Raw genomic sequence first — 13,365 nt, forward strand, 5'->3', positions numbered from 1 at the left:
ACTAAGTTTTATAGCGCATCCTAAGTACCTTAAATCAGAGCAGATAAACTGCAAGTACTAAAGAACAAGTCTTTATTTTGCTAGGTAAGTGTAACAGCATTATCAAAATTCAGTCACTACTGGGAGGGCAACAAAACAAAGCAACACAAAAAAACCCAACAAACAATGCGAGCCATTGTAAATAGCACTGCAGAAAGCATGCCTAGATTCTTCAGATTCTTTGCATAAAATCTACTAGGTATCATTTGCAATTCTTATCTACTTCAATGCAGTCAGTGTTTCATTCTCTGTCTCCTTATGAGGTGTTTCAATCCTTATTCAAATTTCCTCTTCTCACAGTCCATTGAATTCCAGCTTCAGCCAAAGAGGCATGAAATTGCCCTTCACACACCCTGAGCCTTTCAGTCTGGAAGAAAATGCATTAACAGCAACAGACCCTGCCACCTCCTCTCAGGGCTACCTGGGAGGGCTGGGAGCTGTGAATATTAATCAGAGACAATTTCTAATAATCAGACAATCAGAGGAATCTCTATTTCTGAGCAAGCCATGTTCATCTTGAACATCAGAAGACAGTCTTTTATTCATTTTCCAAGGAGTTTTTGCTGATTTCTGCTCAGTGAGCCTCACTGCCGGAGATCTCTGTATGTTATACATGAAGTCCTGGTACCTAAAATGACTTAAAGCATAGTTTTCACCACTGAAGTGGAAGCCTGATCCATGCATAAGTCGTGGGTATTGCAACCCATACCTTATATCTTAGCTTGTCTTATGTACAGATATATTTTTGGTTTTGTTTTAAACTTCCAGTATCCTCTTACCACTAAGTTGAAGAAGCCAATCTGAAAGAACAGTATTTCCAACAAAAGGTAACAAGTTGTTGTGAACAATAGCTCCCTCTTGTGTACCAAAGAAACAGCAGTAGGTCCTTGTTTGCACAGACCTGAGCTTGGGAATGTGCAAATTCGATGGACTTTATGAGGACACTGAACCCTGCAATTGGGTCCTGCAGGGGGAGATTAGTGAAGAACAAACACCTGACAGTGGCTACCAGAGCTCACAACTAATATCTGCTCTGGATACATCCTCACCTTTGCTGTGGCAGGGTAGATGTTCATTTCTGTAACATAAAAACCTCCAGCAAAGATGGAAAGAAGGAATGGAAGGTGGAAGAAGGACTGAAATTAAAAAAAAAAATCTAATGCCGTTGAACTTCTTGCTCATAAACACGTTTATTAAAAAGAATTTTGAAAACCAAAATAATATATCTTTGTGAGTACAGGCTCTCAAATACTTGCTGTCAAGAAGACAAAATGGTGACTCTGCAGCAGTGTATGTGATGTATTTGAGAAGGTGACAAGGATCACAACTTTCTCAATAATCTCTTTTCTCCTGATTCCACACTGGCTAGATCTTGCCACAGGAGCAGCTAGAATATCTTCCTGTATGAAGATGTACATGTGGATGTACAGTAAACGTTTTAGATGAAGCTAATTTTTAGTTATTTACTTAAAATTTAACATAATAGTTAACATTTTCCTTCAGATGTTCTGTTTGACTGCTTCCAGACTTTTATGTAATCAGCTATCATAAGCATGAACAGTAGTGCACTGAATTTTTAAACTTGAATCATGTCTCGTTCATTGCAATTTGGAAAGCATGAGAACAAAGGTTATAAAATACACTGAACCTTGAAAGAAAGGATAAATTCAAGTGTTTTTAAGGTCTGGAGCTTTTTTCCTTTGTAGCATGGCATATAATAAATCAGACTGAATCTGCAGGCTGAAACTGTGATAGTTGATAATATACTTGACTGCACTTTGAGTACTTTGCAGGTTCCAAGGTTGTTCAGGTCCAGTTCTTCAAGCACGAAGGCCAGTGAAAACGAAGACAACTTAGTATTATCAACTGACCTGTTTATTTCAGGCATTTTTGTCTATCAAAAATTGAACCTTGTAAACACAATTTATTCTTTGGATATCAATAACTTTTTTTTGATATGCAAAATCTGTCAGAGCCTCAAGCAAAGATTTTAAAATATGAGGTTTTAAAATGGTGAAGTTTTACCATGCTAGGTGGACTTGAGCAGCAAGATGAAACATACTGTGAAATCTGCTTTAAGTGAATATTAAAATGGTGATGCTAAAGTGAATTTTTTTTTAACTACACAACTGGAGTCCTAGAAAGGCATGATAACCACATATACCAAGAAAATTCGTGAAAAGACCTTCAAAACCTTCAGTAGGAAGGGCTGAAGACTGAAGTATGATATAAGTGAAGAACACTTTTTTTTTCTTCCTGTTTTACTACTCAAATAACGTTATTTCAGTCATAAGATCTCATTTTATCTGCCCAAAATCGCATCTGCATCTAATGTCTCATTAATGGTAAATAAAAAAAGGAAAGGAAGGAAGGAAGGAAGGAAGGAAGGAAGGAAGAAAGAAAGAAAGAAAGAGAAAGAAAGAAAGAAGAAAGAAAGAAGAGAAAGAAAGAAAGAAAGAAAGAAAGAAAGAAAGAAAGAAAGAAAGAAAGAAAGAAAGAAAGAAAGAAAGAAAAGAAAAGCAAAAAAAAAAGAAAAAAAAATCCTTTTCCTGAAGTTTTGGAGATTTTTAACTTATGTCAGCAGTAAAGCAAAGAAGAAAAAAATCCACACACTTCCTGTTCTTTGCAGCTTTCTGCAGTCTTACTACAGCTGATCTCAGTGTGTTTCTGAAAAAATGAATTGTTTGTATCACTCTGGTTCATCAGCATTTCTTAGGAGAGCGAAGTTTAATTAATGCCTGCACAAGAAACATTTGCTGCCTGAAAACCTTTTCTACAGACAGAAAGTGACATCGTATAGTTATAAACTTAAAGTCAAACAAACCTAAGAAAATATATAAAATTAAGTTATCTAGCTGTGTAGGTAAATTTAAGGAAGACTGCAATTGCACCTGCAAGCATTCTGTCATACAGAGAAAAGGGGAGCAAATATTTATCAAGAAAGAGCTATATACTGAATAACACCTGAAAATGAGTTTCAGGTTAATTAAATGGCTTTTCTGCTTGGAAACAAAAGATCTTCATATGACTCTCTCTAAATTATACTTCATAAACTTACTTGGGGTTTAACTTCCTATTTTTCATTGCACAGAAAGACAATAAAGACAATTACATGAAATTCCATTATTTCACAAACAGATGGTTAACACATCTAGATAGAACAATGAAAATCAGAAAGAACCTGGTAACAGTAACATCAGCACATTACCAATAATTAACTGGCTAATTCAAGGATAATTGTAATGAAATAAGTAAGTTCGTAGTCAGGTGTTAATGCTCTTCTGAAAGCAAAAGCTCAGACCCCCTGTGTTACAAATGAATCTCTAGATCCATGCATCACCCAGGGAACTGGATACCACTGTGACTGGAATGCTTAGGAGACGAACAAATGAAGCCAGCTTCAAACTTCAAAAAAAGTATTGAACAATTCATGTTGCTAGTGTTTAGTTTTTAAATACTGTCACTTCTTATACCAATGCAAAACAATTAGTCCTTGACAAATTTAACTTAGATGAACTGTGAACACAGCACATTAGAGCTGAGGCAATGTGGTTAGTGCTGATGGCAACACCCACTGGTGGTACTTTGTCACCAAAGCCAAGGCAATTATTCTTGCATGCTCCTCGTAAGCACCTTGTCTTCTATCATCTTTACTCATATTATGATTCAAGCCCACTGTCCCCTCCCAAAAAGAACAGAAAATGACCTCATCTCCTCTTGACAACTTATTTTGGGGATCAGAAGTTGTTTCAGTTTTGCTTATTCATCACAAGACATCATCCTTGCCTATTCCGCTGGGTTGAATTATCTTGCTATTGCTAGGTATCTTCGGTGCTTGGTCCCTGGTGACAGATTTCCAATTGCCATTTCTTAGGTGAGCATGAATCTGCTTTTAAGCTGTCTCAGATATCAGCCAACACTGGGATGCCCCCTGAAATAAAACCAATGTGTTTAAACAAAACCAGAAGAGGTCTGAGAGGGAGTGTGGGCAGATAATTCCTGCTTCACAGTGGGAGAGGGTAGAAATATGATAAAGCTTCTACCATACCATTTTAACTCACCTGCTAATCTACCAGAGCCTTTAAGACTTGGATTCTGTGTGCCACTGCCCTGTGAAATCCTCAGACAGACACTCTGGCTTCTTCTGCCATGCTGAGGATGAAATCCACAGGCTTCAGAAGACAGGTAAGGAGTCATTCTGTCTGGGTGAGATGGTCACAAGGTGGGTGCCATGCAGAGCTGAGTGCTGTATGATCCTGATGGAGCCACAGGGGAGGCCAGCCTGTCTTCACTGGGGGACTGGAGAGCAGTTCTCTCCTTCTGCTCAGCCCAACCAGCCACAGACAAAAAGGAATAGGTACCAGTGGGATCATCTTTGATTCCCTCTTTTGAACCTGTTTTAACTTTGTAAAGGTAACAGCATGTGCTGGAGATGATGGGCAAGCACACTGGCCAGTGCTGTCTCTCCCTGGAGCAGGTTGCTCTTACTTTTTGGATTCACCGCTGGAAGGCACCGCTCCAGGCCTGCCTGGAGGCACAGTGAGAGTGCATCTCTGGTGTTTCACAGAATCACAGAACCACAAAATGGCCAGGGTTGGAAGGGACCTCAAGGATCATGAAGCTCCAACCCCCCTGCCACATGCAGGGCCACCAACGTCCCTATTTAATACCAGACCAGGCTGCCCAGGGCCCCATCCAATCTGGCCTTGAACACCTCCAGGGATGGACGGGGCATCCACAGCCTCTCTGGGCAGCTGTTCCAGCATCTCATCACTCTCTCTGTAAAGAACTTCCATCTGACACCCAACTTAAATCTCCCTTCCCTCAACTTAAAATCACTTCCCCTTGTCTATTGTTATCCCTGTTATCCCTTGCTATTATCTACCCTTTCAAAGAGTTGATTCCCCTCCTGTTTGTAGGCTCCCTATAGGCACTGACAGGCTGCAAGGAGGTCACCCCGCAGCCTTCTTTTCTCCAGGCCGAAACAAGCCCAGCTCCCTCAGCCTGTCTTTGTAGAGGAGGTGCTCCAGCCCCCTGATCATCTTTGTGGCTCTCCTCTGGACCCTCTCCAACAGCTGTCTTTCTTGTACTGGGGGCTCCAGACCTGGACGCAGTACTCCAGATGTGGCATGTCTGCAGATCATGGCCCACCACTTCAGCCTCACAAGTCATAGAAGAGCATGTGGTTATTCAGCATAAAGGAGGCTCAGGGAAGTCCATGCCTCTTTCTACAACTGCCACAAAGGAGATTGCGACAAAGCTGGTCAACCTCTTCCCCAAGCATTAAGTGATGGGACAAGCGGAAACAGCCTCAATTGTGCCAGGTTGGATATTAAATTATTCACTGAAAAGGCTGTGAAGCTGCCCAGAGAAGCAGCGACTTCAACCATCCTTGCACATATAAAAGACGTGCAGATGCGGTGCTTGGGGACACCGTTGGAGGCAGACTTGGCAGTGCAATGTAAAAGATTGGACTTGGTGTTCTCAGGGACCTTTTCGAATCGAAACAACTCTGATTCCATGAAATCTAACACTCGTGTAGCCGACGCAGGAGCCCGTCGAGCAGCGCTGAGGGGACGCGTTTTCCCGCGCAAGGCAGGTGGAGCGCTCGAATCCGTCCGCCGCGTCACGCACCACGTCCACAAAACCCCGGGACTCACCCGGAAGTGTTTCCAGAGGGCGGCCCTCAGCACAGCGAGTGGTTCCGCTCGGCAGCGCGCTCATCCGCCGGCTCCGCCCGTACCGCTGCTGCTTCTCCGCCGCCTCGCGGGCCGCGTCCAGTTCGGTCTCCGTCCTGCCTCTCCATCCCTCCCCGCGCTGTGCCATGCTGCTGCGGGGCTGCGGGGCCGAAGGGCCGCGGGGGCGGCTGGCGCTGCTGCTGCTGCTGCTGCTGCTGGCCTGCGCCACGCGGGCCTCCGAGATCACCTTCGAGCTGCCCGATAACGCCAAGCAGTGCTTCTACGAGGAGATCGCCCAGGGCACGAAGTGCACGCTGGAGTTCCAGGTAGCGGGGAACCCGGCTCGGCGCCGCGCGGTCTCGCGTAGGGTGCGAATGGCGGCGCGGTGAGGGCGGCTGTGCCGTGCCATGCCTCACGGAAACGGGCTGACGTCCTGTGAGGGCTGTGCTTAATTGAATTGCCGAGAGGGGGCCGTGCAGTTTTTATTGTTTAGAATCGTTAGTGTTGGGAAAAAAAAGCCTCCAGGACATCTAGTGCAACAGTTAGCCCTTCATCATCGCTAAACCACGGCCCTTAGTGCCACATCTACGTTTTTCTTGGAAGCCTTCAGGGACAATGACTCCACCACCTCCCTGGGCAGCCCATTCCTATACCTCACCTTTCTGGGAAGAAATTTTTCCCACTGTCCAACCTCAGCCTCCCCCACTGCAGCTAAAAGCCATTATTTCTCGTCCTGTCACTGTTACCTGATAAAAGAGGCCAAACCCCAGCTCACTACAAGATCCCTTCAGGTAGTTATAGAGAGTAATAATGTCTCCCCTGAGCCTCCTCTTCTCCAGACTGAACAATCCCAGCTCTGCCAGCTGCTCCTCGTAAAGCCTGTGCTCCAGACCCCTCATCAGCTTTGTCGCCCTTCTTTGAACCCGCTCTAGGACCTCAATGTCTTTCTTATAGTGAATAGCCCAAAACGGAACACAATATTTGAGGTGTGGCCTCATCCATGCCAGTGCCAAGGGGCTCTCCTTTATAACAGATTGAACCTTTACCTTCTTAACAGAAAACTATTTTGCAGCTTTGAGATTTATGGAGCCATAGCCCTGGCATTTCTGGTACCTCTGAGTTTGCTGCTGCAGATGGCAACCACTGAAACCACAGAGTGCAACAGCAGCACCGGAGCAAAGTCAACCCGGACAGTGGGAATTGTGGCTCCTTTGAGGGAGAAGTGTGCTTTTATGGACCAACTTTTACTTTTGAAGTCCCATATTTATTTTTTCATAGTATTTTGGGGAATTTTGCTGCCAGATAACTTTGTAACTTTGTCCCTTGTGTTCCAGATCTTTGTCAGATATTTTTTTCCTACTCTTTCTTGTTTCTGCTCTTTGTTTTCCTACTTGGTTTCTTGTCCCTTACTGCTTTTTGCACTTTCATTTTTTTCTGGTCAGCATTTTCCCCTGTTTTGAAATGGATGTCTCTAGAGATTCCTGTGCAGACAGCCCTACTATTGCTACTTCTGCTCAGGATCATAACTGATCAGAACTGGAGGAGTGCTTTTGAAAAGAAACTCCAGGTTTGCCCAACTGAAGTGCTGCATGGGCATCCTTTGGCAGTAGTCTAAAGGAAGAGCTGAGGGGAGGCTCAAGGAAGCTCTATGGGAAGGAGTCTTTAGAAAGCTTTAGAAAAGGTCTGACAACGCATCTTTATTGTGTATGTGTAAAGTGGCCCTTTTGAAGTTTGTGATGCCCTTGTAAAATTTGAAGTCATGCTTTAAAGATGAGCTGCAGAACATTTTTTTATTTTTTTGCTTTTACTTCCAACCAGGCAATCATTTCTATGAAATTCTATGAAAATCTCCATTAGGTGATAGACAGCCAAACCTAGACATCCAGTTTTTTTTTTTGAACTTGTCATTCATTCATGTTTTTGTAAAAACAGGAAGATCTCACTTGCCAGCTAAATGTTTTTAAAATTAACTGTCTGTAAGGCAGATAGTTTTCAGCTCCTGTGCTATTTCTGTTTTACTGTTAGCTTTGTGGTTCTAATAACTTGATAAATAGAAAAATTGCTGTGGTTTTAAACAATACCATGTGAAGTGCACATCTAAGGTGAAGATATGCAAACAGATATGTAAAAGATACTTAATTCAATACAACTTCTCTTACTGCTTTATCATAAAAGGAAAAAATTTGGAGCGAATATTAAGCTTCAAACTGCTAGCCTGAGAGTCATAAAAACAGCAAATTTTGAGCATCTAAACTACCAGTGGTACTTGTTACAGAGGCAGAGTATCTCGTCTGCTTCTAGAGAGTAATGTCAACAGTAACCAAAGCCTGAAATAAAAGTGAGTCATAAGTTTGGAGTCACTTCTGGGCGTTATCTGAATGTGCTGGTTTTGAAAAGGAGTGGTTGGTGCCAACTGTGCAGGAGGAAAGCAGTGGACCCCCCTCAGTAACACTACTTTGTTAACAAGCTGGTAGAAGGACTGGGCCTGATGTAATACCTGTTCTACTGGTCATATGCCATTCCTGCAGAGCTGAACAGCTTGACCTAATACGGTAGTTATGCTGTTTAGGCCATACAGGAGTTGCCTTATCACATTTTAACAGTATCAACTTGCAGTATTGATTCTATGGAGAGGTGATGGATTTAGTTGATTTGTTACACTACTGTCTTTGCTGCTCCATCAAGTTTTATCTATGGTAGCTTTTGCTATAGTGCAGTTAGCTATAAGAAAGCAAGTAAAATTTCTTCTATAAACTTTGAAAATGTAGTTGATATTTCATATCTTGAATTCAAAGTTTTTTCTGTTTTCTTCTGTGTGTCTTTTATAAAAGAATGATTTTCGCAGACTGGCTTCAAACAATTTTCAAATTAATGTATTACATTTCAAAATATACTTGTCAAAGTTAGACCATTTGACAAATTGCACTTCTGGGAATAAATGTATTAAATATCTGTATTAAATGTCTTTGTATTTTTCTTTTCAGGTGATCACTGGAGGCCATTATGATGTTGACTGTCGATTGGAAGATCCCGATGGCACTGTACTGTACAAAGAGATGAAGAAACAATATGATAGCTTCACATTTACTGCATCCAGGAATGGAACATACAAATTCTGCTTCAGCAACGAATTCTCTACATTCACACACAAAACTGTGTACTTTGATTTCCAGGTTGGAGAAGATCCACCACTGTTTCCTAGTGAAAACAGAGTAACTGCACTTACCCAGGTAAGATGCTCTTGTGTTTGACAGCAACTGTTAGCTTGAAAGAATGTTGTTTGTTTTTTTCCAGATTCAGCTGCATTAGATATTTATATGACTTTTGAACATCAGTTGGAATTCGGACAGCTTTTTTACAGGGACAGTGAAAGGTGAATGCCTGAAAGTAGAGGGGCTTGGAACTTCAGAATCCCTTCAGCGGAGTAAAAGGCCTCTACAATTTATTAGTGACACCAGTGGTAGAACTTAATGGGAAACCTGTTCCTGAATCACAGTGAGAAGAACAAGCCTGGGACTTGTTCAGACACCAGACTTGTAAAACATGGTTAAACACAGATGTAAGTAACTGCAAGTGGCCATACTAGAGTGTTAAACTTTTCCTTTAGCAATCACAGAATGGTTTGGAAGGGCCCTCAAAGGTCATCTGATTACAACCCTCTGCCATAGTTGGCCTTGCCAGCAACTAAATCAGGCTTCCCAGGGCCCCATCCAGCCTGGCCTTGAACATGTCCAGGGGCATGGCGCATCCACAGTTTCTCTGGACGGCCTGTGCCAGGGCCTCACAACTCTCTCTGTGAAAAAGTTCACCCTGACATCTGATCTAAATCTCCGTTACTTTAGTTTCAAACCTTTCCGCCTTGTCCTATCAATAAAGTCTGTAATAGGTTGTGCTGTTTGTTCTTCAGGAAATCCTAATTTTCAGACATAACGCTGAAAAACTACCTGTTGGAATTCAAATACTTTGAAGATCTGTTGATTGATTCTGTGATGATCAAAACAGAGTGAAGAGTCCTGACTTCTACTTAGACAGCGTGAGCTGAACATGGAAAAAGTTTGTGAAAAATGATTTAGGTTTTGGAAAACTGGCAACACAGATTGAACGGGTTAAGTGTTTTTAGTTTAGGAGAGGAAGTAAGTGAATTTGGGGCAGATTTTTCTGAATTATTTTACTGTTGTGGACCATTTGGAAACACTGAAAAATAACAGAATTGTCCTTTCTCTAATTAGTTCTTGCATACATGAGTGAGAGAAGGATCTCTTGATAGAAGAACATATTGAGTTTGTTAGTGTAGTTTTTGAGATGTTGTAAAACTTACATGACAGTTAGACAGTGAATAACATCATAGTTGTGTATGAATGTCATACATGCATTAAGCAGGTCTGTATTTTAATGATAGAAATGATTGGGATGTTACTGTCATTTCAGTAGCTTTTATAGCATTCTCTTCTGAAATCAAAGATGCATTAATTTTTGTTTTGTAGTTCTCAGTGTAGTGCTCTGTGTTAGATAAAAAGTTTTACATGCTTCTTATTTAAGAGTCTGTGTGGATTAATATATAAGTTATATAAATTCAAATGTTAAAATATTTCAGCTTGACAATGAACTGAGCTAATCTCTGGGATGTAATGTTGCATGAGCCCTAGTAGTAGAGCACAGGAATTCACAGAAAATGTATTATAAGAGCTCTTAATGGGGAACGCTTGTTTGCTTCTCTAGATGGAGTCTGCCTGTGTTTCAATTCATGAAGCTTTGAAGTCTGTGATCGATTATCAGACTCACTTTCGACTGAGAGAAGCGCAAGGCCGCAGCAGAGCCGAGGATTTAAACACACGAGTCGCTTATTGGTCAATAGGGGAAGCAATCATTCTTCTTGTTGTTAGTATCGGGCAGGTATTTCTCCTCAAAAGCTTCTTCTCGGATAAAAGAACCACAGCAACCCGTGTTGGATCATAACTGGTAGTGATAATGCATCAGGTCATTACGCACTATTAATCTGTAAAGTTATTCTCCGATTAATTCTAGGTACAAAGGATCTAAATATGTGCAGCATTCAAGTGTGTCTACCCATCATCTATTAGAATCACAAAACAGGCACAAAAAGTTGTAGAAGGGACACATGATGACATTCAGAAAAAAAAAAAAACACTTCTGCTTTCTGATTCCTCTATTAAACATTTGCAATGACCAGCCTATCTGTCTTTTACTTACTTTAATCCAAATTGAGTTTGTTTTTTTTTTTTTTACTAGGGAATTTATCTGCAGTATAAAACTTCGTAAGAACCAAGCAATCAAATGTCAGATATGAAGAAGCAATGCATATAAAAAGTGTGGTTTGATTATAATTTCCAGGCTGAGTGGATTGCATTATAAACAAGCAAACGTGATGAACTGTAATGCTGTTTTGATTTGCTGTTTAAAAAAAAAAAAAAAAAAAAAAAAGCTGATTACATCCTTTGCTTACTCGTTAATCTGTTGCAAGTGTGACACTACATCGTGGCTCATTCTCCGTCAGCCTGGCAAATCCCTACTTTCAAAACATGCTAAATTTTATAGTTGAGTGCTTTTACTTAAGCATGTATTCTTCTATAGTAAGGTATAATGTTTTTCCTCTTTTGTGATGTTTGTTTTACTGAAGAGATTTTAAACTGAGAGTACTCAGGAAATAGATTTTCTGTCTTTAAAAATCCAAATCTCCAAATTTATTTTAAAAACTTGCAATAAAATAGAGAGTTGTAACTTCGTCACTGAAGCTGTGCAGTGTCTGGGCACACGTTGTTGCTGCTTTTTGGATTTAAGACCAGAGGTAGTTTGGTTTGTTACGCAGCACAGCACCAGCACTGGTTGAGGCTATATTACAGGTGAGGCACATACTAAGGTTTTTACCAAATTGTTTTCCTGTTCAGAGGCCGATTTGATATTGATAATGCATTGCACGTGTGCTGTAAATTTTATTTCCTTGTGTGTGGTGCACTGATACAGTATGGCCTTGTGCATCTGATAGCCACTCTTTTTTGCTAGTGGTCAGAAATGTTTTAAATATTTCAGGTTATCTTTTGGTAGTTAATAGCCACATTGTTTCCACTGCTCGTGTAGTGAGTAGCTTATGTACTGTAAAGTCTTGCTTTATTTGGATGTGGAAGGAAGTAAGTGTATGAACATACATGTAGCTGAGATTGAACTGGTCATCTCCTTCAGGTGCATCTGCAGGAGTAAGTAGACTGCAATTTGTAAATGCACACAAACTAAACTAAGGTGGGAAAAAAAGTTGTATTACTGACTGATTAAAAAGATGCTTAAACTAATTTTCAACAACCAGAGAAAGAATGCTGTATCCTCATTCACAGCCCGTGTTATCTCTAGCAAAAAGTTGAAAGTGACTCTGAAGCATTCTGAAGAACTGACCTAGGATAACTTCATTTTAAATGTTGTGTTGATTGAAAAATGAAATATGTATTCATCTCTGTTCTGGAAAAAACTTCTTCAGAAACAAAAAAAACCAACCAAACAAAAAACTTGAAGGAGCTCAAAAGTAAGTTAAAATGTCATGGAGGTACTGAAATGCTCACTGTATGTAAAATTCAGGATTATGTGTACTGTCTTGTACTGAAATTCAAATGTTGCATTCTCATTTTAGAATGAAAGCTTTCAAGATATAGTTAAATTCACAAAAGTCAGAAAGAAAAAAAAAAAAAGCTATTCCTTTCTTTTGAGACAGGAATGTGCCTATGCACTGTGTTCTTAATCATACCTACATGTGTGTACTTCTGATACTCCGTAGCTTTTGGCTGCTTTGCTCTCAACAGTGAAGCAAGTTCTGCACTTCGGGTGCAAGTATTGGATGAAAACATGATTTAATTACCAAATTGTTTTCTGTAATCTTCCAAATTTTGAATATCACTTCTGTAGTTTTAATCAGAACAAAGACATTTGTATTAAAGATTGAAACTTTTTTTTCCACTCTGTTCTGTGTGCTATTAAAATTGGTAAACAGTGGGGGTAAACCAAACACTGGTTGTCCATTGTATACATGTCTGTTCTTTCATAATGTTTGAATGTGTAAGGTGGGACTGTTCTGCTCAATATTATGCCCACTGCAGAGCTTTAGTGGACTTGACTTTTTCGTTAAAATTAGTTATCTGAACGAATCCTTTGATATCTTGCTACGTAATATGCAGCAATAGCTTAAATGCCTTTATTTTGTCTTACTAAAACATGGCACAGACACCCATTTACACATAGCTGTATATAGTTTTTCAAATGTGACTGAATAGGATATAATAAAACACATGCTAATATGCAGTGAGTGAAGAAATGCTTTGTGACTTTTTATTTGAGCTGCATCTTTTCATATATGAAAAGATAGCTTGATTAATGGTGTCATATACAAGTAAATTGCCATGCATTAATGGGGATACAACTGTTTTTAACTGCTAAAGATCCTAGTTTTCAGCTATTCCTTCAATGTTTTGTGTTTACGCAACTTCTTTTCGTGTTGTGAAATGTCAGTTTTTGATTTAGTTTGGGGAAAAAAAAAAAAAGTTTGAGTAAGACAAGAAACAGACTCTGTGAATACTGTATGGGAAAATAAAAAGTTAATATATGATTCTGGTCTGGTTGTTCGGTCTGCATTTGGGAGTGGGGAGCA

At 40.3% G+C, this 13,365-nt stretch overlaps 1 protein-coding gene and 1 long non-coding RNA gene across 2 annotated transcripts; one reads left to right on the plus strand and one right to left on the minus strand.

Moving 5' to 3' along the window:
- Positions 1-2,473: 2,473 nt before the first annotated feature.
- On the minus strand, positions 2,474-5,828 carry LOC146542384 (uncharacterized). The gene is made up of 3 exons (XR_014880417.1): positions 5,700-5,828; positions 4,101-4,359; positions 2,474-3,970 (listed from the first exon to the last, which is right to left on the minus strand). It is a non-coding gene; the product is annotated as an uncharacterized LOC146542384 (long non-coding RNA).
- TMED7 (transmembrane p24 trafficking protein 7) lies at positions 5,719-13,323 on the plus strand. The gene is made up of 3 exons (XM_085213369.1): positions 5,719-6,043; positions 8,702-8,947; positions 10,437-13,323. Exons 1-3 carry the CDS (start codon positions 5,864-5,866, stop codon positions 10,671-10,673), a joined length of 663 nt encoding a protein of 220 aa, XP_085069495.1. The 5' UTR covers positions 5,719-5,863; the 3' UTR covers positions 10,674-13,323.
- The last annotated feature ends 42 nt before the right edge of the window (positions 13,324-13,365 follow it).

The sequence above is a fragment of the Meleagris gallopavo genome, chromosome Z (genome assembly GCF_905368555.1).
Source record: "Meleagris gallopavo chromosome Z, MGAL_WU_HG_1.1, whole genome shotgun sequence".
Classification (NCBI taxonomy): Eukaryota; Metazoa; Chordata; class Aves; order Galliformes; family Phasianidae; genus Meleagris; species Meleagris gallopavo.